The sequence below is a fragment of the Mauremys mutica genome, chromosome 8, assembly GCF_020497125.1.
Source record: "Mauremys mutica isolate MM-2020 ecotype Southern chromosome 8, ASM2049712v1, whole genome shotgun sequence".
Classification (NCBI taxonomy): Eukaryota; Metazoa; Chordata; order Testudines; family Geoemydidae; genus Mauremys; species Mauremys mutica.
Window position 1 is genome coordinate 23,954,080 of NC_059079.1, and position 25,741 is coordinate 23,979,820.

At 43.3% G+C, this 25,741-nt stretch overlaps 1 protein-coding gene across 1 annotated transcript in view; it reads left to right on the forward strand.

Annotated features, from left to right (window-relative positions):
• ST6GALNAC5 (ST6 N-acetylgalactosaminide alpha-2,6-sialyltransferase 5) overlaps positions 1-15,627 on the forward strand; it is a 93,303-nt gene extending 77,676 nt beyond the window's left edge. Inside the window, exons 4-5 of the mRNA XM_045026200.1 lie at positions 1,454-1,561; positions 11,442-15,627. Coding sequence (XP_044882135.1) covers positions 1,454-1,561; positions 11,442-11,673 — 340 coding nt within the window. The 3' untranslated portion in view covers positions 11,674-15,627. The remainder of the gene's footprint in view (positions 1-1,453; positions 1,562-11,441) is intronic.
• The last annotated feature ends 10,114 nt before the right edge of the window (positions 15,628-25,741 follow it).

The following is a 25,741-nucleotide window of genomic DNA, read 5'->3' on the forward strand; positions in this document are numbered from 1 at the left end:
GTCATTGGTAGAGCCAGGAATTTGACCTCAATCTCCTGAGTCCCCAGCCAGTGCCTTAACTAGAAGACAGTCCTCCTTCTGCGATAATCTTCATGATCAACTGCTGGTGGTGTGAGGTGTGGGATGGCACGGATGGACTCCAGCAGTCTCAACCTCCTACACATCAGGAGTGGTAAAGTGTTGTTTAAAACACTCCCCCTATGCCAGAAGCCATAGAATGCTAGAAAGTGGGTCCTGATAGCTGTGGAGTTTAGCTGGAGAGAGATTGACTTTTCATGGCTTGAAATTCTCTCCCTAAATACCATGATGATGGGAGCATATATGGATGGAAGGAAGGGCTACTGTCTTTACTGTTCTCCCATAGTGGACAGGTCCATTCCTGAGGTGAGTCAAGTAGACTAATTTAAGCTAGCCATTGGCCTCCTCATCAATAGTAAGGGGTTGAGGCTAATAGATGGCATAAATGGTTCCTTGGAAGACTCAGTAATGAATCTGTAAGTCACATGAACACTCAAGAGTGGAATCAGACATGCCCCTTTTAAAGACTGTCCCCAGTTTACAGATGTTCAGTTAGCCAGGACGGAGCCAGCCACATTAGGATATCTGGGTTACTCCTCAAATGGAATCCCACATTGTTGTTCAAAGATCCCAGATGCCATTAATGACACTCAGGCTAGGTGGAGACAGAGTCTCTGATCTTGTGCAAGAGGTGTCATGTTATGGCTAACGGATGGCAATGGCTTTAGTCACTCAAGAAAGGAGATTCCCTGCTAAGAATCACAAGTAGAATTCTCAGGCATGGAACACAGAGTGGCTGAGGCATGTCCACAGACCAGCACTTGCGAAAGCTCATTTTGGCTGAATTGAGCTCCTGGGGCCAAATCCTGGTCCCACTGAAATTCTGTGCATGTCTACACAGCTCTCGGCAGTGAGCCTCTGGGATCAACAGATCTGGGCTAGTGCTAAAAATAGCTGTGCAGAAAATGCTTTGAAGTTGCTTGGGTGGGGACGTGCTCGGGTCCCACAGCCACAACTTCAAAGCACTGTCTACACAGCTATTTTTAGAGCACTAGTGCAAGCCCCGAGCTGAGAGGCTTGCTGCCACAGGCTGTGTAGACATACACAATGGAACCCACATTAGGATCTAAATGGCATCCTGTGTCACCATGCCTTTGGGTGGTGGTTTCCATTAAGCAATTATCGATGCAGGGTATTTTTCTGGTAGTTAACTAGTATCAGAATATAAACACAGGTTTGGAGGCTACAGTTGCTTAAGGTAAATGTCACACAAATATTAATGTTTCTGTGCCCAAAATTAATGACAGCAGAAGAGGTGTTGGTTGCCCAGTTTTCATAACCTTTCACAAGAATGGAGAAAACTGCCCAGAAATTACTTTAGATATTTCAAGAATGATTTGTCACCCTGGAAACTTAATTATGTTTTTACTTTTAGGAAGATATCCAACACTTGGCTTAGCACAGGATGGTTCACAATGACTATCGCATTAGAACTCTGTGACAGGATAAATGTTTATGGCATGGTGCCACCAGATTTCTGCAGGTAAGATGTATTTCGGAAGCATTATTTGCTAGCCAGGTTGAACATTGGAGATAAATATTGAAATCTTTCATTTTGTTTCCAAGAAATATGTCTACAGTCCTCTTGAAGCAATTAATTAACATGTCCTAGGATCTGGTTCAAGAAACAACAAACAGCATTTAATTCTGGTATATAAAATATTAAATGTTTTTGTTCGTGCAGTGGGAGAATTAATCCATCTTGTTGGTGTCTTTTAGCCTTTGAATATTTATCAGCTAAAACTAATGCAATAATTGGCATGAAATTAATCTGGAAAATATTAGTTTCAATCCTCCTCTGAAGGGATTTTCATTATAGAAGCAGGGAAGCTCTGACAAATTGACTAGTTTCTAAACTGAACGATTTATGAAACCAAAATTAAGATCCCGGTTCCCCTGACATGTAAGCCCTACACATCTGGAAGACTGGCCATCTACATTGCCCCCACAAAATCTGAATTTGCACATGTAAAATGGATGATTAATCTTGCTATTAGCTAGCTTGTGCATGCAAATGTGGTTTGCAGGTGAAAGAGGCAGCACTCAGATTTTTGCCAGTGAAACTGGCTAGTGTTAGAAAATTTGGTAACAGGTATAAGTTCAGTGAGAGGTAACTTGCTACAAAAATTGATATTGAGCCATTTCACAACTACAGTTTATCTTGGGCCACATTCAGTGCTCATATGCAACAAGGGGCAGGGATTCAGTACAACTTTTCATCGCTCACTCCCCATTTGAACTAGTGGGTATGTCATTGAATTTTCTGCTGCAAACTCACGGACTTCACTGAAGTCAGGTTTATCAGTAAAATAACTTTCAGTGGCAAGGAAAGCAAGATTACAGAGATGGGTTGGCTCATTGTATCATGGAGGTGGAGTTTCTTTTGTTTTAATTCTTTTGAGCATTAAAAATGACCATTCAAGACCCTGCAGTTGTGCTGACCATGAAGAAGTAGCAGCTTATTGACAGGATCTTTACCATAGGCAATTTCAACACCCAATTGTACATGGTGAGAATCTTTATGTATTTCTAATAGAACATTAGTGACTGTAACTTGGGCTGTCCCTACCAGAGCTCCTAAATTTCACAAAGAGCTCTTCAAGGAAAGCATCAGACGAGATCAGATACTGCGGATATCATAAACAACTTCCATTACACTCCGCCTACTTGAGCTTTCCTCCAATTCAATTGGATAAGACCTTCTTCACTTCCTACTCTAAAACTGTAAAGTTCCTGGCACCATTATAATGACTGCCATGTCCTATCCCAGAAGTGGTTGCATTCTGGCAGTAAGTGAAGCGATCCTTATGAATTTATAAGTCATAAATCTGTGTACCACTTTAATTCAGTATAAAGCAAGGCAGCCCCTTTGCGGGAAAGATTGTCTGCTTTGTTGAGGTACCTTTTTTTAAAAGGGCAATCACTGCTCCGGAGAGCTTAACATCTTCACTGTGACGGTGTGTAAAATGTTCATAAGAATTAATGTACTGTGACAAAGTGGCAAAATATTAAATTATAAGATACTATAATATTTATATTTGATTTAGTTGGGGATCGGTCCTGCTTTGAGCAGGGGGTTGGACTAGATGACCTCCTGAGGTCCCTTCCAACCTTGATATTCTATGATTCTCTACTGTTTATATAAGAACATAAGAATGGCCATATTGGGTCAGACCAATGGCCCATCTATCCAGTATCCGGTCTTCTGGCAGTGGCTGGTGCCAGCTGCTTCAAAGGGAATAAACAGAACAGGGCAATCATTAAATGATCCAGTCCCAACTTCTGGCAGTCAGAGGTAATAGGCACACCAAGAGTATGGGGTTATGTCCCTGACCATCATGGCTAATAGCCATTGATAGACCTATCGTCCATGAATTTATCTAATTCTTCTTTGAACCCAGTTATACTTTTGGACTTCACGACATCCCCTGGCAACCTTTAACCTGTTACTGAGTGACCAGAGAGGTTGAAGTGTTCTCCTACTGGTTTTTGAATGTTATGATTCCTGATGTCAGATTTGTGTCCATTTATTCTTTTGCGTAGAGACTGTCCGGTTTGGCCAATGTACATGGCAGAGGGGCATTGCTGGCACATGACGGCATATATCACATTGGTAGATGTGCAGGTGAATGAGCCCACCACACCATCAGGGCAACTCCCACCTTTTCATGTTCTCTGTATGTGTATATATATCTCCTTACTGTATGTTCCACTCTGTGCATCCGATGATGGGCTGTAGCCCATGAAAGCTTATGCTCAAATAAATTTGTTAGTCTCTAAAGTGCCACAAGTACTCCTGTTCTCCTTGTCTGCATGTGTGTTGACCCCCTCAAAGAATTCTAATAGATTGGTGAGGCATGATTTCCCTTTACAAAAGCCATGTTGACTCTTCCCCAATTTATCATGTTCATCTGTGTCTGTTAATTCTGTTCTTTACTATAGTTTTGTTTTGTTTTTTGTTTTTTTTACAAAATTGGTGTTACATTAGCCAGTTATCTGGTACAGAGGCTGATTTAAGTGACAGATTACATGCCAAAGATAGTAGTTCTGCAATGGCGTATCTGAGTTCCTTTGGAACTCTTGGGGTGAATACCATCTGGTCTTGGTGACTTATAACTGTTTAATGTATCAGTTTGTTCCAAAAACTCCTCTATTGACACCTTAAGCTGGGATAGTTCCTCAGTTTTGTCACCTAAAAACAATGATTCAGGTGTGGGACTCTTGCTCACATCCTCTACAGTGAAGAGCAATACAAAGAATTCATTTCGCTTCTCTGCAATGGCCTTATTGTCCTTGAGTGCTCCTTTAGCACCTCGATCATTCAGTGGCCCCACTGATAGTTTGGCAGGCTTCCTGCTTCTGATGTGCTTTAAAAACGTTCGCTGTTTAGTTTTTGTCTCTTTTGCTAATTGCTCTTCAAATCCTTTTTCTAGGCTGCCGAATTATATTTTTACACTGGACTTGCCTGCGTTTATGCTCTTTTCTATTTTCCTCAGTAGGATTTGACTTCCAATTTTTAAAATGTCTTTTTGTCTCTAACCGCCTCTTTTACTCTGTTTAGCCACAGTGCCATTTTTTGGTCTTCTTCCTCTTTTTAATTTTTTTAAATTTAGGGTATACATATAGTTTTAGCCTCTTTTATATACATGGCTAATATTTATAGTTCAGTGAACAAATTATAGTACAGCGGTTCATTTACCTGCTCATAAAGATGGGAAAAATCAGTGTAATAAGCAGTAGAATTTAATCTATCCTCATTAAAGGGCACAGCCTACATCTGTGCTGTAGAGACTAACTCTGGGGAAGGTCATCTACAAAGGCCCTTGAGAAGAACCCAGTGCTCCCATAAATACAACCTGAACTGTCTAGTTTGTCCTTAGTCTGTTCATTAAATTATAAAATATTGTAGCAAATAAAGCGTGATACTTATTTTCAAATATATGGTTACAAAATACAGTATAGTGCCATTAACTATTGTCTACTACTAGAAATGTGCACAAAAGGCTGGACTTCGGAGTTGTGTTTCCTGTGGTACATTAGGAACAATGTGTTTTAGATCCAACACCGTAAAAATTTGCATTAAAATATGTTTTCATTATTTTCCAGATTAAAATCCTCCGAATGTATTGCTGATTATTTAGCTGAATAGCAAATACAAATATATTAAAATTTAATGTCTAATATTGATATTTATATTCAGAATTAAAATTTACTATTCCTCTTACCCATTTTTTTTAAGTATTAATTAGCAGAGTAATGAGTCTGGGTGATCACTGTCATGGAACTAAATTAATATCACATCTGTAATGTGAAGGACATTTCAGAGGAATCATAAATATTACACAGTTGGTTCTGTTAAAATTATTAGCTTTAGCTCATTAACCAAACTTCTTTCTACCAGGACAGGGGGAAACAAATTCTGTTTGAAGGAATTTTTCCTACAGAATGAGAAGATTTTCATTGTCAACACGAACAACCCTTAGGTGTATAAATCATTTTGTACATTTACTAAATTTAATATTTACGTGTGTTGGTAGTTGCAATTGAAAGTGGAATGGTTGACCTGAGTATTGTGATTTTCTGGTGTTATGCAATAGATCCATATGTAAGCTAGAATAGTTCACCTTGGTCATAATATTACTGGATTTTATCAACAGCAAAGGAATTGTCTACACTGCAATTAAACACCTGCAGCTGGCTCATGTCAGCTGACTTGGACAAAGGGGCTCATGATAAGGGGATGTTTAACTGCGATGTAGATGCTTGGGCTGGAGCCCGAGCTCTGAGATCCTCCACTCTTGTGCAGTCCAAGAGCCTGGGCACCAGCCCAAGCCCGAAAGTCTACATCACAGTTAAACATCCCCTTAACCCGACTGCCACGAGCCTGAGTCAGCTGACAGGGGCCAGCTGTGGGATTTTAATTGCAGTGTAGACATACCCCTAAGGTGCCCTGATGTTGCTCTTATGCCACTCTGTGTAAGTATCTGACTTACGAAGTGCTACTTGGATAGGGATGTGCTGAAGTTATTGAGCATTCTGGTAGTAAGATGATAACCTGCTTAAGTCCCCATAGCAAAGTTGCCCCAAAAGAAAATTGAGGAAGATCACCTACTCTGATTTTGAGTGTTCATGAAGTAAATTCAAGCCCATAATGGACTTGGGGTCAGATCTCCCTCTTCTGTAGAGAATAGGGTGACCAGATGTCCAGATTTTATAAGGACAGTGACGATTTTTGGGTCTTTTTCTTTTTAGGGTCCTATTACCCCCCACCCCCTGTCCTGATTTTTCACATTTGCTGTCTGGTCACCCCAGTAGATAAGCCCTTGGAAGAAGTCAAAAGAGCAGAAACACACTGCATTTCGCAGTGCTTCCTTTAATTGTCCTTGCAAAGTGAGGGATTTGGGCTCCTGTAGAATTCACAGAAAGTGAGATCTAATTCCTGTGATCCTGGGCACACAAGGAAGTGTCATTCTTCCCCAGAGACAGGAGACATTCTGTGTGGATGTTCTTGTCTCTACTGGCTCCCATTGCAACCGAGTTCCAGGAGCTGCACTGCCATTTGCTGGGTCCCCTTGGGTATGTCTACACTGCACGCTAAGCCCGGGTCTGTGGAACCCAAACTTGTGGACTCACAAGTGGACTAGTGTTTCCTAGCCCATGCTTGAGCATCCACACTGCATTGTAAACCTGTGTTTACAGTTGCTGGATCCGGGTTTCACAGCTGTGCTAATGCATCTCTTCTGCACTACACAGACCTTACACCTCAGGTTGGTGGTTTGACCTGTGTCCAGTCTGCAAAATGACAGGGTTTATCCCAAGTCACAGTGGGATTCAGACTCTGAGAACCCTCCTAGCAGGGTCCTAGGTCTTGGCTCCTGAGTGCTTGCTGATGCAAGTCAGACTGATTTGTGTGTGGACACAGAGAGGCTTGGGCTCAAACCTGAGTCTTAGCCTGGTCGTAGTCTGCAGTGCAGACAGATATACCCAAACATCTGGCTGCCCAGTAGCATCTGCTGGAAGGACACAAGAGGGTTGATAAAAGCAGTTGTTGTTATTTCTGGCAGCATTAGCTCCTGATAGGAAATCTGAGACAATCTCGGAATGGTGCCATAGAGAGCTGCCAGGCTCCTGCTCCACTTGCAACCCTACCAAACCTTTTCTGCACTTAACAGCTGCCGGGTGAGGGAGGCTGGCACCATACATATTGCTGCTTTCCGCATTTGGGGAGGAGCTCTGCCTGAGGAGAGCCCCAGCATGGATCTGTGGAGATCTTCCACACTAGAGCTTATTCTGACCACTGTTTTAATTGCACAACATGACTAACTCTTTTTACACCAGAGGCATATACATAGAGGTGATTTAGTCAGGTAAAAAAATGATATTTTCCTATCAAGAATTCTCTTGTTTGGCTATCAAGTCATTTCTCATTTGTGGAAATTTAGGCAAATTGGTGTTTAAAGTTCTGTAATTTATTCCTTTGGCCACCACCTCTGACTCTGGCTTCTTACTCTGTCCCACCCCCAACTGCTTTAAATCAAATAGCTGTTGTTCCTAGTTATGTTGTCTGGAGTTAGGCATTTTATTCCCAGTTGTATGGCCACTATTCATGGTGGGCTATCTCCTTCAGTCCTTACTCATTGCCCTCAGTGAGATCACTGCCTCAGTAAAGGCTGCACACTTCCGTCCCATGTAATCCAGAGCAAAATGTATAAAGGTCTTTGGAACAATTTTAATGGACTAGAAATTAGATTCCAAAGGGGACAGGGCACTGGAGATAGGAGGCAAAATTGTCCAGAAAACTTAACAGCCGAAGCACAAAATCTGCTTGTCCATACTTCAACATGGTGATTGACGATGATAGAGAATAATGACATTTTATTCACCCTTCAACATATATATAGTACTCACCCCAAGTGAGCAAGTATAATTCTGCAAGGCTGATTTACAGCCACTTTTAATTTGTGAAGGAAGAGATTGACTGGAGCGGGAGATGGGATGGCCTTGTTTTTCTGCTTCATTCCTTTCAGTGCAAACAGTGTTTGCTGTATTTTCAGGTACCAGTGTGGGTGGATACCATCTGTGGAAACATGTGCACTGAAGTGGCAAAAAGTAAATGATTGACGCCAGATACAAGTGCTTATTGTGTGTCAGCGCTGGCATGCTATGAGTGGGAAAGTATAGTATATTTTACAAACTGCCATCCAACAGCTCCCTCCCAGCTGTGATATTAATATGCATGCTAACTGACAAAATACTGATTAATGTCCAGTATCAGGCAGTGGTAAAATAGCATCTGTTTTAATATTAATAAATGAGATGACTAGCAATTTCCTGATAGAGATTACTCATGCATTTCATTTGCTGGTGACACACGTTAATTGCAGTTAGGAGAGAACATAGTACAGTTAAGTTGGGTGACCGAGTTCAGCTCCAAACCCAACTCTCCTGAAGTTCAGGGGTCTTTGGAACTGGGATTTAGGTTTGGCTTATATGAGAGAAAAAGTGACTAAACACAAAGGCCCAGGTGCTCAAATGTATTTAGACACCTAACTCTCATTGGGGATCCCTTTGAAGATCTGGGCCAAAGTTGTTATGATACAAATCTGGATGCTCCCTTCCCCTGAGTTTGGTACGTTCCTATAACTGGTTTTGGTTCAGACCCATTTCTAGTAGTCACTATTGTATTAAATGGAATAACCTGGAATTTCTGGAACCCGATCCTGGAAGTGACTGCTCATGAGTAGACATCTGTACCCGTACAGAGTCCCACTGAAGCCAGTGTGGAGTTATTCACAGGATCTGGGTCTAAAATAACACATTGTTATGAGGTAACTGTGGGCCCCATCCAGCACAAGATATAGACCTTCCTACATAGGAAAGTTTGGCCTGCTATGGAAGCCGTCAAACAAAGCAAAGAATAAGATCCATGGGAGTTAAACTCAAGGTACAGGCACAAGGAGAGAGAGGGAAGAGACATAATACAAATACATTATTTGCTTCATTTGCTCTTCTGTTCCAAATTCTCGGGACCATCCAGGTCCCAACTCCAGACCCTGAAGTCTACATTTGTTTCTAGAACTGTAGCTTTGAACTAACCTCTTTAAATAGGGCGTATCTTTCTAATAGGCTTTTATCTTTCCATATGATGAGAAGAAGGAATTCCTGTCTAATACGAGATGCTGGATACCCACCCTTTTTAATATGATGCAGCCTCCAAGATGCTGTTTAAAAGCCTAGGAAGTGCCAGAGCCAGTAAACCTGGAAGTTTTATCAGGCATGGACCCTAAGCAGTTAATTTGTTACCACAGTAAAAGTATTAGCTAGATGGATAACATGAACCTGATTCTGATCTCTCTCACACACTGATTTTACACCAGAATATTTCCAGTGATTTAAACAGTAGAGAAAGTGTGTGTTGGGAGGGAAGGTAAAAGAGAGGGGGATTACATGTAAAGGAGCAATAATCTAAATTATATGCACATGCCTATGTACATAGTAGTTCTGATTTTCTTTTTGAATACCACATTAAAAATATACTGTTAGATTTATGACAACAGTATAAACCACTCAGCTAGGAGATTTATTTTTCTTTTTAATACATTGGACCTTTTATAATAAACTTAGTGTGACATTCATTTGAAATAGAGATCTAGAAATCTACCTTGGTGATAGATGAAACCATCTATATTAAATACATATATAAACACAGATTTTTAAAATTAAAAAAAAATCAGGGTCTGTAGATGAAGTACTAATGGTTGGTGGTGGTTTTTTTTTTTTTTTTTGTTCTCATACGTATTCCAGTGAGGCTATGTACAATAAGAACAGAATCAATCTTATTTTTAGAAATGTAATTTTATTGTTAGTGTGGTGCTGGAGGATTGATCTCAGTATTGTATTGTGTTATTAGAAAGCTAGACTGATTGAATTAAAATGTTAATCTAAGGGATAAATGGAAAGCAGCAGCAATTTTTTACATTACTGCTACACATACAATATGGAGAATGGTGAAATAAGGAAAATTAGCCAGAGAATTGTGCAGGTGACAGATGCTATACAATAGAAATAATGGGCAATACCAAAATACTTTAGATTTTTTTTTGTATATTTGATTGAAATTGAGATCAAACATTAAATAGTTCTTTTTTTAAAACGGAAAGTAATAAGCTTGGTATTACAGCTACCAGCGCTGATTCTGCATTGGTCTCTTCATGTGCCATATCGGGGCCAGCTCAGCGCACAGCTTAGAGCAACTTCAGAGCTCCTCCGAGTTGCAACAACTTGGAACAACCTTGTGTGGACCATTATGCCAGTGCACAATAGTCAGAGTCGTGCATTCTGGCCAAGCCTGGGGGCAGGAAGGAGTGAGGCACAGAGGAATTATGGGGGCTCTACATCAGCCAGAAAACAGCCCTACACTAGAGTTGTTTTGCATTGGCCATATACGCTCCATTTAAGCTCCAGTAGTAACACTGGCTTGGATGTTTTCTTGTGAGCTCAAATTAGCCTTGCCCGTATTAAAGGCATTTGGAAGGGTAATATGTGTATTTTTCAAAACAACATACTGGCTGATATAGAAAATCAAACAGGGCAACCAAAGTGTGGTGTGAGAATTAAAACCAAACACCTTTTCTGTAGCAGGGACCATCAGTGAGTTGAAAATTGTTAAAATGATCCATGTCTCACATAAAGCTCTCTTTACTTAAAATGTTGTGCTCTGTGGCATCCCTGCAGGTTGATGTGCATGGGGTTACAAGGTCTAAGAGCTGCCCTGTGTGAATGGCTTTAATTTTTGCCCCCTATATATATGAAAGTTGATACTATAATAGAAGGAACTCATTTGTCCATTGGTTCCATTTGATTAAAAAATCAGCAAGAGAGGGTTGCATCATCAACCTGATATGCGTGGGAAGTGCTAATGAAATTGTGTGGTTATATCCCTGGCACCATGCTGGGAGAATATTCACACAAGCAGGTGTGAGAGAATGAAGTGACTGGGATCAGTTCCTCCCTTTTCCCCAGTTCAATACAGTGTGCACATCTCCTCTCGGGTTACAAACTGAATATAAATCTCTTTTAAGCACCATGCTTCAAATTTCAGTGCAGCACTGTGGCACTGCAGTGCGCATACCCTCCCTTGTTTTTGAGCCAGGGGAGTCACTCTTTTAACAGGAAGGGAAAAGAAAACCACCTTTGCTTCATTCAGATACAGCTTAACTATGCTAGAAAAATACCAGCGGCAGGAAATTCAGTTTAACTGGGACAAAAAATGATTTGCGCCCACCAGCTTATTTAAGATATCATCTTTTTTCAATCAGTACAAAGAACATCTTGGGCTTCCATCTATTTTCTTTTTTCCACAGGGATCCTAATCATTCTTCAGTACCTTATCATTATTATGAACCTTTGGGACCTGATGAATGTACAATGTACATTTCACACGAGCGGGGACGAAAGGGCAGCCATCATCGTTTTATCACAGAGAAACGAGTGTTTGAGAACTGGGCACGGACATTCAATATTCACTTTTTTCAACCAGACTGGAAACCAGAATCACTTACGATAAATCACCTGGAGATTAAACCCGTGTTCTGAGGAATGAATGCACAAGACTGCAATCACAATCACCTACTGTATCAGGCTTCAGGGTATTGAACCTCGCAGAAGAGCAAGGCAATCTAAAAAAGCAAGGTTAACAGGATTTGTGGGTGGAAACCGCTACAGTATTCAGGAAGTTCTTGCGAAGGAATACATAAAAGGACATTTTGTATCCAACTGTATTATAATCCAATAATTAACGTTGTCCAGCCAGCTCTCCTCCTGTATAAGTATGTGATCTGTAAAAAGCAACTTGACTATCATTAATGGGATGTTTAATTCATTATAGTTTTTTAAAGCACGTTGCCACTGAATTTTCATAGTGAAAACTTAAAATACTTATTTAATGGGGGTTTTTATGCAGGCTAGGCCAGTATTTTTCTAATTCACAATTATGTGATTATCTTTCATAAGCCTTCAAATCCAAAATGTATTGCTGGTCGTATAGAAAGGCCTAGCTTCTTGTTTATAAGTTTTCCCTTTGAAAAATATGATTCTATTGAGCATGTAATTAATATTTGATCTGGAAATGTTGTGTTTCTTTTTAAATGGCTGGGCTCCATTCCAAGGTAGAGTCTTTAATGGCAAGAAAATTCCCATGTGAAAATCGTGTGTGAGATGCTACCGTCTGACATTTCACATTAATATGAAAATGGCAAAGAAAATTCCTTTTGATGTAAATGTGCACTTGCAGCTATGATGTCAGGCTGCTCTTTCTTAATGGAGATGGGGTAGAGGGCAGGGCAAGGTTTACTAGATTGTATCCTGGGATATTGCCACCATCTGTGGCACTGTGCATATAATTAAAACTGAGAAATGAGAGGGGCCACTTCAGGAGGTCAGAGGACTCTCAGTAACTCCATTATTCTGTTTGGCCTTTTATACTTCCCACTAACTCTGTAATCCTCCCATTTCCAGCTGCAATCTTCAGACAGCCTACAATGGATTAAGAGTATATGAACTGATGCCTTCCCCTACGATAGGTACTTATGTGATGTTCCTAAGTCTACACCAACCAGCAGAATAGAAATTGTATGGCATCAGTCACATGAGATACAACATTGCCATTCCAAACTCTCTCCCATCCATTCCCCCAGTAACTTTCTTCTCATAGATCCTGGATCACAGAGAGGTTAGGAGCCTGAGTAGATTGAGTTCAGTGGTTCTGGGACTGTCCCCTTAAGGACAAAAAGTAGCAGAACATGGCAGGTTCTTCATGATGCACATGTGGCTAGTTCCTGTGAATTACAGGGGTGGACACTAATAGTTCGATATATGGAAATTCACAGTGGGTCTTATTCAATTATAATGGCTCGTGCATAAAGATGGATTTCATTTCCAGTGTTTTGTCCTTTCACCTCGCAACTACTAAAACTCAATCACTTCTTCAAAGTAATTGCAGGGAGTAATTTATTTATTACATGAATGCTATAATTCAGGCTATAAAGCTACTTCATTGTACAAAGAGTGAAACCAAAGCTATTGTTAATGGTTGATCTTAAAATGTCAAAAGTCAGGAAGCTCAAAAGTGAGGTGCAATACACCGCGGCAGTGGTACACAATATGCCCAAATTCACACCTGATGAGAGTAGCTGCACCTCCTGTGGAAGTATCTGCATCATACTCAGCCAGGACATAACCAGTGGTGGCGTTTGGTTAGAAAATGGGTGTAATGGGTCATATAGCATAATTTGCACCAATTTAAGATTCTGTGAGAATCTAAACTGTAACTGCAAAGAGGTGGAAGGGATGCAGCAAGTACGATAGAGCAGTCCTTCTACTTGGTCTCAGTTGGTATTTTCCCCCCTGCTACTTACCCCTTCCGTCTGCAACCCCCTGAATGCAAAACTAGTACAAGTTACACTACTTGGCCAATTATTTAACCCCATGTGCTGGCCAATTTCCAGCTGATGTTTAATGTCCACCATTTAGGGAAGGAGTTCTCAAACTTCATTGCACCATGACCCTCTTCTGACAACAAAAATTACTACACAACCCCATAAGCTTGAGCCCTGCTGCCCCGGATGTGGGGGCCAAAGCCCGAGCCCCATCACCCGAGGTGGGAGCGGGGTCAAAGCCAAGGCAAGGGGCTGTAACCTGAGCCCTGCCACCCAGGGCTGAAGCGCTCAGGCTTCAGCTTCTGTCCTAGGCCATGTGGCTCAGGCTTTGGCTCGGGGTGATGGGGCTCAGACTTCAGCTTTGGCCCTGGGCCCCAGCAAGTCTAAGCCAGCCCTCATAACCCCATTAAAACCGGGTCGTGACCCACTTTGGGGTTCTGACTCCCAATTTGAGAACTGTGGATTTAGCGTCAGCTTCCCAACCCTGGTAGACAGACACACACTCGCTCAAGTTGAGTACCCCGCTAACAATGAGCACCGAGGCTGTTGTGGCACAAACAGTGCCATGGGATAACCACCTGAGTACAAGCCCTCTTGACACACACACAGACCCCAGATCCCTAAGCAGGTGACTAGCCTGTGTCATAATGTCCACACCGCTATTTTCAGCACAGTAGCTTGAGCGGAGGTAGCTTGTGTCTGTCTACCTGGGCAGGCAGGCATGGTCCCAGCTGCCATGAAGCCATATCCTTAGTGACTGTGTTTTATTCCTCCCATGTTATGTCATGGCCCCTTAGAAAGAAAAGAAAGGATTTTAAACTAATGCCTATGTGAAGTGCCATTTCACCCTGGCTACTGGTGGCATATCCAGCACATAGTGCTAAAATTGGTGAACTTTAGTCAAATTGATTTACAGAGCATGTTAACTGTCACTGTAAAAGATTTTGTTATAGATTACAATGGCTCCTAGGCTGCCATAGTGACCTGTCTTTTAGTTACTTTATTATTGGTTTAATGCTAAAAGGATTTTGGACATGGTAAAATATAGTGCTGTTAGGGTACATCTACACTGCAAAAAAGAAACTGGCAGCACACAGGCTCAGAGCCCGGGCCATTGGCTGCGACTCAGGCTGTGGGACTAAAAATAGCAGTAGAGACGCTCAGGCTTGGGTTGGCGCCCAGGCTGTGAGCCCCTCCACCCTCGCTGGGTTTCAGCGCCCAGGCTCCAGCCCAAGGCTGATCAGCTAAACTGTTATTTTTAGCCCCACAGCGTGAGCTCAAGTCAGCGGACCCAGGCCAGCCGCAGCTGTGCTGCAATGAAAGCGCTGCAGTGTCAATGTAGCCTGAGGTCTTCTATCACTGTGTGGCTGTCAGGCTTGCATGTGACATGTAAAAATCCCTAAGAAATTGTTGTTAAACAGTGTACTGGTCCCTTTTCTATATTAACTAAGAATTGTCAGCCTGGATTAGAGGCACGGTCCAGCTCAATCACCAACAATGGCCAGTACTAATAGTTTGGGGTGCGATAGGGGAGGGGAACGAGAACCCTGCAGGAGGCAGTTGTGGGATAATCTCTAAAAGTTAGAGCTTCGATTTAGCCCTGAAGCAGGAGGTTTAATATTGTTACCAGTAACTATTCTACAATCTGGTGGCTGCTGTTACCCATGAAATGGCCAATGACACCTCTAAGATGTTTACATGCCTAGCTGCCTCATTAGATACCTAACACCTCCATTTAGGTGCCACTGACTTTTTTCAAAAGTGCCACTCTGCTGCTATCTAACCCTAAGTCCTCTAGGTGCCTATGAGTCCGCCAATCAGCAGTCACAAAGCCACCTCAGTAAACAGGCCACCCCCCCACAGCTAACATGCAGTTTAGGCTGGGTGCCTACCCCCAGCAGGATACCATCGATCTTGTCAGTGGGGCCTGCTCCCATAGGCATGCAGCTGGGGGGGGACGGGAGGGCTGGATGCCACTCGTAGGTAGGGTTGTCAAGTTGCTAATGGCACAAAACTGAACACCCTGCCCCAAGGCCCCGCCCCTGCCCTGACCCTTCTCTGAGGCCCCACCTCCACTATCTCCATCCCCCCCCTTCCTCCGTCACTTGCTCTCCCCCACCCTCACTCACTTTCACCGGGGGTGTGGGAGAGGGCTCCGGCCGGGGCAGGAGGTTGGGGCATGGGGGCGGGGGTATGGGCTCTGCATGGGGCCAGAAATGAGGGTTTCGGGGTCCAGGAGAAGCTGGGACGGGGTCCCAGGGGCACTTACCGCGCCTCCCAGGAGGCAGCTGCCAGGGCCCTGCAGCCCTGGCCAATGGGAGTTGTAGAGCCTGCACTCGGGGCCGGGGGGAGGAGGGAGGGAGCCGCACAGTATTAAAGTGGGCAGGGAGCCTGCCTTAGCCCCGGGCCCCTCACTGCGCTGCTGATGAGACTTTTAGCAGCCGGATTGGTGATGCCGACCAGAGCCACCAGGGTCCCTTTTTGCCTGGGTATTCCAGTCAAAAACTGGATGCCTGGCAACCCTACTTGTAGGCCCATGAGCAGCACCCACACGGGAGACAGCCAGAGAAACAGGGTAAATGTGACAGAGCTCAAGAATGAGCAGGACCCAGAGAGAGCAAGTGATGCAGTTTTGGCCACTGGGTCAGCCAAACAGATGGTCTGGCTTAGGTGCCTCATGCCAGTGGAGGGTTCAGAGCTGAGGAGCCAGAGTGGAGTGTGTGCCTGGCTCTGGTCAGTAGCCAAGTGTACCAGGTCAGCCACTTATGTACTGAGGCAAAGACAAGAAATGGGTGCCTGGGACTAGCACTACAAAGGGCCTTAGGTGGTGCAAGTGGCATCCTCAGGTCCAAGTGAGGCATCCAGGCTCCTCCACATGCTGCGTGGGCAGAGTTAAACACGTAAGAGACTGGCTATGGCGGAGTCAGGGTGTCTGACCACAGCACATGTAGCCAGACCTGAACCACCTTTACCCAAGATGGCTTGAGGTGCAACAGCAGTGAAGCCGTGGCAGCTCAGGCTGCAGACGTGCAGCCGGGCCCCCGAGCTCGCCCACACTGACGTCTGTGTTGCTGCAGCTTCACCAAACAAGCTAGCACAGCTATGTACATCCCTGCACCATCACACACATGCTAATTGCAGTGTAGACTTACCCTAAAAAAATGAGAGTCTCAGATGCCACCCAGCTAGCCAGGCCCGTAGGAAATGCTGAGGTGAGGGGTGTACCCTTAGCTCTGCCCATAGGCAGCGGGTGAAGTGTCCCCTTGGGGAGGCTAGCTCCTGTCTGCCTTTTCTAGCCGAGGGCCCCTCCCCACTCTGTGCTCTTCGCTGCTCCCCATGAGAGCCCAGCCAGGGCCACTGGGTGGGGGAGGAGCACTGAGAGCCTTGTCAGGGCCACAGGGCTGAGCACGTGAGCAGCTCCACCCCCAGCCCCAATGACCCTGGCCAGGCCGGGGGTGGGGGTGGGGGGAGACTGAGAGCTTGGTTGGGGTTATGGGTGGGGGGTACTGAGAGCTTGGCCCTGGCTGAAGCATGGCTCCCCTCCCCCGCCCTATTCCAGCCCTCCACTCCCCCATCTCCTGAGGCCAGAAAAGCTCTGTGCCCCTGCCATGGCTGCAGCCGGGCGCGAGAATGCCTTCAGGCCTGGGGCCGTGGCAGGGGATTTTTTTTCAGGGGGACCCACGGCCCCAGAGCTATCCCACCTCACCCGCTCCACCTCCCTGGCAGCATGAGGTTTGGGGAGTTAGGCACCAGGCTGGACCGGTGCCTCCCTGCACGTGGCATTCACAGCCATGAACCCACTCCTGCCATTAGGTGCCTAAGCTGGTCGGCCCTTTCTCAAGAAAAACCTCAGAGGCGGTGGTGGTGGGTCTGCTTTTAACTGAAATCCTAGGGGTAAGAGCATTTACCCAGAATGTGAGAGCCAAATCCCACCCGCTTGTGGACCAGCCACCCTCCCCAGGAGAGTGCCCTAAGCACTGGGGTACTTGGGAAGTATGGGGTGGGGTGTGTGTGTCTTGATCTCGCCTGTTGCTGCTCTTCCACTGTGTATAATTAAGTAAGTGGGGGTGGGGGGAGAAAGCGCGAGATAGAGGAAAAAAAATATGAATGACTAGGCCAGTGGGTAGGGCATGCTCTGCTTCCCCACCTCCTAGGGGCTGGGGGCGAGACGAAGGGGCAAGCCCATAGGCCTTACTAGTCACAGAATTTGTCATGCCTCCCTCCCCTGCCCCCGCATTAAATGTAAGCTGAAACCTTTCCTTTTTTTTTTTTTTTTTTGGCAAGGGCTCTACCCTGCAGCAGGACTGGGATCCCCTGCCATAATAGTAGGCTAAAAATTCAACAAACAGTGCAGGAGCAAGTGGGCTGGGAGGAGCAGTAAGGGAGGCATTGTCACTACTTACTGCTGCTCCAGTGGTGCTGCCTTCAGAGCTAGGTGCTGGAGAGTGGCAGCTGATGGCTGGTGGGCGGGGGGCATTTATAGTGCTTGCAGCCTATTTGTTTAATCCCACTCCCATCCCACACTATAGACACTGTTGCGTTTCTCCCCATCCCATAAGCACCCCCCACCCCAGTTTATACACCACTGTCAAAAAGCACCCTCTCAGCCTAACTATTGGGTTGGGCCCCACAGGTGAGATTGGTTGGGGCTGTGAATCCCACCAAGGCCCATGAGTTAGACAGCAAGTCACTTGGTGGTGTCAGGACTGAGGCAGCTGTGTGCATGCCCACCGCATCAGCATCTCAAACTTTACCAATAGAGACGTATATGCCTACAACGCATTAGGTCCACAAAGGAGGTTTTAGTTCAACACTGCCATGCCTAATTTTAGTCACCGTGCTGCCTAATAAAAGCCTTAGCCTTGAGTTAGGCATCCAGACTCCCTATGCACTGTATAGGGAGAGTTGGGCACTTAAAAGTAGGATTCACAGCAGGAAGCAAGCTGAGCCAATAGGAAATGCCAAGGACAGGACCTATCTGTGACCTAGGGCTCTGGGCAACTCAGCAGCTCTGGAACAGCATCAGCACTTAGGCAACTTTGACTGGTGAAATTTAGGTGCCCACACTTAGGGTTAGATGGCAGCTGAGTGGTGGTTTTGAGCCTGTCAGTGGCGCCTAAATGTTGGACTTAGATGGCACAGTACCTTTGTAGATCAAGCCCCTAACTCTCCCCCTATATTGTATGGGGAGCCTAAGTGCCAACCTTGGGGCTGAAAATTCCTGTGGGCGGCAGGGCTATTGGAACGCTGATCAGCAGCTTTAAGGATCCGGGTCTGAGTTCCCCCATCTAATTAAGCAGAATGTAGAAGTGTTTCTTAAGGATGCTTCAGTGTGTAAGCCAAAAATTTCTAAGGAAATACTTTTTCAGACAGTGTGTAATTAGAACTCACTGCCACAGGATGGGGATGAGGCCAAGACCTTAGCAAAAGGGATTGGATATTTATAGGGAAATCATTTTTAATTTTTCTCCCCTAGTCCACACAGCAAAAATTACTGGAATATAAAATAAAACCTAGTGAATTCATTAATTTTTAAAAATGCTTTAGTACTATTTATATTTACAAATGACCAAACTGCTTTTTTTCTACAGTTTGAAAAATTGTAACTGTATTACAATTACAAGTGTTACCTTCCAGCCTGGCGTGGGGTTTTAGAGTATAGTTAAAAACATATCTTAAACTAAGGATTGGTAATGGTAAAGGCTGGCAGGCTTGAGATGTAGTGCTACTAGGCACCACTGTCCTTATCTGCTTTGTACTGTCATTCTAGATCTGTCACTATGATTGTATTGACTCAGTAGCTTCAATGTGCATCACCTCTGATATTAAAAAACCATTGTAAAACAGTGTTTACAGACCAGTAATTTTAAGATCTACTTAATCTTAAACTCGAATGTCTAACATACCTTTTCTTCTCTGGCCAGCTTCACTACAAAGGTTGTTTTTCAGCTTTAAGAACTATAACTCTAGTGTGACATGTGCAACTGGAATTGACTATGACAAAGGAAATATCTCTGCAACTCTAGAAAAATACTGCTTTTGGTTTCTGTTTTTTTAGCACAAAGATGTCCAGCTAAAAGCATTATGATATAAAATAATAATCGTGTGCACTTCAAAGAACCTTTCATCCAGGGATTTTTAGAGCACTTTATAAAGATAGATAAGTACTTTTTATGCCCATTGTTACAGATGCAGAAATTGAGGTATAGCGGTTAAGAGCCAGATTCTCAAAGGTATTTAGGCACCTATTTCCCATTGGTTTCATCTAGGTAACCTGGCTTAAAGTCATGTGACAAGTTAGCACCACGCTTGAGAATAGAAGTCCTGTTAACTAGTTGATGCGCTTAAGCATTCGTGTCAGGAACCATCACTTCACAAACAGCACCAGTCACCACAAAAAAGATCCCTCATTTCACAATATACTACATACAGTAAATATTCACCCAAGAACAATTAAATTAAAATAATAATTTGGGTCCAACCCTGCAGTACTTTCTAAGGCAATCTTTCCATGGGCTTCAGTGAGCATTTTACTCAAGTAAAGTGTGAGGACAGTGAGGCTTAGAGCTCCAGGAAAATGTTCAGAATGACATACAGAAGATGAACAAGCAAATGAGAACTGTGCCACTAGATCCTGACCTAACTCTAAGGATAGTTATTCCTGCAGTTCTGGAGGAAACAGTAGTAAGTTAGGGAAGTTTTCTAAATAATGTTTGTTCTGTTTCTTTGCCTTACGGACATAAGTTGATTATAGCTGCCTAGGCATGTATATGGCACTCATCACCATAGAATCTGAGCAGCTAAGGTAATCTGGCCCCAAAAGAGTGGAACACAGTGGTGGCATAATGGCAACCGTGTGGTACTATAGGGGGTTACTATGTGAATATTTCACACCTCTCTTGCATTTTGAATTCAGTAATGCTGCATATTGCATACAGCACCCTTCACCAACGATACTTAGGGAAAAATATGATCATCACCCCTAACTGATGGAAATTAAATATTTAATTGGCTATAATGAGTCCTATTTCTATTTCAATTAAACATCATAGCTGAAGGACAAGAAACTGTAATAGGTAAAAACACAGTTAAACAGAAGTAGAGCATATTTGTACGATCAGCAAATTGTAACTAAAAAAATGGGATATTCCAGGAATCAGCATCTGAATCTTTACTGAAAGGAAGTGAAATTCAAATAGCTTTCAATGAACAGCTGTCTGTTACAGAGCAGAGCAGTGCAGCTAACATATATGTCAAATGTAATACTGTCCAGGGAAAACATTCTGGAGTAACAGACTCCTTTAAAAATGTGTTGGAAATATAAAAGAACAACTGGAAAAGTCAATACGATGGGGAGATCTCCACTGAGCTGGGGCAGAACAATATAAACATGATGTGGTTAGGAAATGGCCCCACTTATAGCACAAAATATTGGTTCCCATCCCAGGGTTCTTTAAAAATGTTGCTTTAACACATGTAAAGTAACAGAGAAAAGTGACTCTAAAGGGCCAGGCAGTGCTTGCAAAGTGGAGTCTCAGTGCTCCAGGGGAAGCTCTGGATGACAGTGACTCTGACCACATCTGTAGTGCAGCTGTGCGCCATATCCCTTAGGAGAGTACAGCCTGAGATCCTGCTGACAACTGCAAGTTCTGTAGGGAAAACACTAAGCGCTGCCCAGTGCAGGAGAACCAGAAGGCTGAGTTGTTTTAGGTTTTGCTGTTGTTATAAAGGCAAACCCCCAATAGGGAGTAATAAAGCAAAAGTCAAAGGGAAATATTTTCCTCACCTCCCAGTGTTGCACCCATGGTTTGGAACCTATCTAATATGTGTGATAGCATGTTACAGGACAGAAATGTCACTTTCTTACATGTAGCTACTGAGATAACTGGTATATATGGTTACCAGTATTCAGAGGATTGCTGTATTTATTTTTCAGTCTCATTACTGTATCTCCTTATGTATCTCTTTTAAGTAAATCAGTGCTATGCTCTCACCTGGAATCTTCTAATTCCTAGTTATTCCATCATAACAGTGATAATGCAGAAAATAGGAGGGCTACATAGGCTACAAAAATACAGGCACAGAAAGGCTTCTGTATGAAGAGAGAATGCAAAGATCAGGACTACTTAGTTTAAAACAAAAACAAGGAGTCTTTAAGGTGCCACCGGACTCCTTGTTGTTTTTGTGGATACAGACTAACGCAGCTACCCACGGTAGAGGGGAGGTGACAATAAAAATACAAAATAAGAAATTGTATAGCAAAGATAAATTGGATGCTCCTATTTACCCTTTCCTTGCAGTACAAGAGCATGGGGATACTCAGTGGAACCTGAAGACAATACAATCTAAACCGTTAAAGGAAGTACTTTATTACATGATACAACTGTAACCTGTGCAACTCCTTACCACAAAAAATTACAAACTAACAAGTAATAAGATGGTTAATAAGCCCTCCTACAGCTACATTAAATTGGATAACAACACTTCCTACAAGAATAACTAATAATCATAGAGCACGTTGTCAGCTGTAGATCTCAAAATGCTTTACAGAGGAGGACAGTATCATTTCCCCCATTGTAAAAATGGGGAAACACAGAGAGATGAAGTAATTTGCCCAAGCTCACCCAACAGGCCAGAGCTGGGAATAGAAACTGGGTCTTTCAAGTCCCAGTCTAGCACTCTGCTCACTATGCTCTGCAACCTTGTCTCCCCACAAAGGAAATTCACCTTAATTAAAATGAGCACAACACATTCCACAGGGGTTGGTTATTCCACAACTGTCCACTGCAGAATTAGGGTCTATTTTTCGAGCCCCTTCTCTGAATCAGCTAGTAGTGGTCACTCTCAGAGACAGGAGCCTGGAACAATTCCTATCTTGCTAAGTAGGTCATGCAGGGAAGTTCATGCCCGGAACCCTCATTTAAGGAGAATCCAAGGGGTAACTGGGAGCAAGGGAGTCCTAACAGAGGCAGGTTACTGAGTAGCTGGGAATTTGGTGCTGCTGTGGCACTACAGGATGTTAAGGTAGAAGAACCTGTGCCTCTAATACAGCTTAGGTGAACGAACCTCTGCTGCTTCTGCAGGGAAGCCGAATGGAGCAAAAGGCTTGTTCCCACCAGCCCCTTTCTGGAGCAGGGGACAAGCTGGCTTTGGTTTTATACTTTTAATTAAAAAATAAAACTGTTTGATGTTACTACATGAGTCCCTCTTCTTCCCAAGCACCCTGAAATGGTGGCTGTGTACATTATAACTATCTTCTTTATAGCCCTGCCCACCCCCAGTGCTATGGGCCTGATCAAACAGTAAATACATGGCAGTATTATTCCAGTAACCATTTGGTGACAGGAGAAGAAACAGTTGCTATTTTCATACAGTTTTAGAAAAAGGAAATAAGATGACGTCAGAGAGAAAATGTATCTTCCCAACGGAATATAAAGCTCAGTTGACTGATCTACCCTTAAAAGATTTGCTGGCATAGCAAAGTCAGTTAGGAATATGAAAAAAATATCACCCCTTCCCTCCCCCACCCCAGCTAACAGCCCTACTGTAGACATAGTTATACCAGCCAAAATAATCCTTTTGGAAGCATAGGTTATTTAGAGTCCAGGGAACTGGTATAAGCTATATTGGCAAAAGAACATTTCTTTGCTGATGCAAACTGCATCTCCACTAGGCTATATCAACAAACCCTTTCTAGCATAGACAAGTGTGTCTCTCATATACAAATATTTAAAAATATACACCTCTACCCCGATATAACGCTGTCCTTGGGAGCCAAAAAATCTTACCATGTTATAGGTGAAACCACGTTGTATCAAACTTGCTTTGATCCGCCGGAGTGTGCAGCCCCGCCCCACTAGAGCACCGCTTTACCGCGTTATATCTGAATTTGTGTTATACCGGTCACGTTATATCGGGGTAGAGGTGTATATATAATAGTATAGGGAGAGATGGAGTGGAGAGAAATTTAATATATACATGTACCTGTGTTAAAAAAAAACTTGAAAGGCACATGCCAGTTTAACCATTTAGATGTGGCAGAAATCCACTTTAGGAAAAAACAAAAGCAAAAGACCCCAAACTCTAATTTTGAAGAATTTGCAAGTGAAACAGGTGCTATGAAACACTGTTACTTTGGTAGCATATTATTTAGGATATAAAAGATTTTCATATTTAAGCACAAAGGCTTTCAAGATGTCTGACTTACAGTGTGCTATATTTAAAAGTTTGCAGACAAATGCAAACCAGAGCTAATTAGATGCAAATAGCAGAGGATATTATCTTTTAAGACAAACATCTACCTGTTCTTTTTTACTTTGTCTTTCACCACAGTAAAAAACCCGCTATTATGCTCTTTATTGCACAGCAGTGCTAAAATTATGGTTGAGGAGACACTTTCATTGTATACACTCCTATTTTCTGTAGCTTGTAACTTTCTGGAGCAATTACCCTTTCGGATGAAACTTCTCATGCTTGTCCTCAAAAGTGAATTCATTTGGAAAGTCTGATACAATTTTATTAAGTCATAGCTGTGTGACACAGGCACCGCTGGAAGCCAACATGCAGAGAAAGTGGGACGTGGTGCTGTTAGTGTAGAAGACCCTGTGGCTCTAGAGTAGCTTTGGTGAATGCACCTCTTCTGCTTCCGCAGGAAGAAAGGGGATGTTCCTACTGGCTGATTTTCAATGGCACTCTCACTGCCCAGGTTCTGGCCACTGATCCAGGGGGCTCTGCATTTTAATTTAATTTTACATGAAGCTTCTTAAACATTTAAAAAACCTGATTTACTTTACATACAACAATAGTTTAGTTATATATTAGACTTATAGAAACAGACCTTCTAAAAACATTAAAATGTATTACTGGCACGTGAAACTTTAAATTAGAGTGAATAAATGAAGACTCGGCACACCACTTCTGAAAGGTTGCCGACCCCTGATCTAGTACCATGTCTGGAGTTCACTCTTCCTTACAGTATTTGAATCCTCAGTCCTAGCATCACCACTGGGTCCATAAGCCGGCAATACTGTTTCCAATTCAGCTTTGTTTTATCCCCTGTGGATCCTTACTTGAAGAGGCATCAGGGCATGAGATGTGATCCGCTCAGTCCAAATACACAAGTTGAGGGAAAACGCCGGTAGCTTAGATGCAATTATCCAGCACGGTGGAAATGATTTGGTTCCTCGGCTGTTATCAGGCTATTGCAGTGGGTGAAACAAGACAAAAATCAGTCCAATAGTCTGGCCACTCAATTAGCCAGGTTGGAGCTGCTGACCCTAAACGTTTCAAGAGGGTGCCATCAAACGCCTCACGGCAAACAGGGCTAGGAAAGGGGTCAACAATGATGGAAGTAGTTTTATTTGCTGCACTGTCCACTGACCATTAGGAATAAGAGTTTTTCTTACAAGTGTCCTGGCCTGCTTTGCCCAATTGCATGCAATTTTGTGATGTCAGCTCTGTTATCTTTAGTTTTAGGCTGCAGACGTGGCTGAAGAGCAAGTGATAAAATGGAGGATGCCAGCTAAGCTTAGAGTTTAGCACCACCTGTAGTCTCTGGTCCCGAAGAGCAAAGATCCAGGTAAGGCTGTTTACGTAGGGGTAGGAATGGTCTCTGCATATGTCCTCCCTGCAGAACAGGTGTCAACATCACCGTTACCATAATCTGATGGAGGTTGATCTTTACTCAGAGGGGCAGCTCTCTGAACAAAAGTGGGTGGCATTACTGGTGATAGTAGGGATAGCAGCAGCTTTGGTTTACCTATATTCCTTCATCATGTCAGGAAGACAGAGCTTCCTGGTAGGCATTAAGATAACCTAGGAAAACAAGGATTGGCTTGTATGGTGAATTGAACCCTCTTATTTTCATAGCTGCCAGGACTTTCTGCCCTGGGGCTTAGGTAGGTTTGCTTGTTTATCTCTATTTTGCAGCCTTTTCTGCCAGTCTGGAGTCATGCATTTGTCTAATCATTTGGGCATGCCTGCGAAAACCAAGTACTGCACATACATACAGGATATCATTTTTCCTTAAAGCCACAGCCATGAATCAAGGTACACAGACATTTAGGCAAGCATATCTGGCTATGTACATATGGAAAAGCTACCATACCTTTAGTCAAATGATGGCAATACACTTGAATAAGTGATCCTAAAGAAGTGAAAATGTTGAAATAAAGATGCTGATTTTACAGTGATGATTATTCAGGTTTTAAAAAAAAGTTTTTACCATT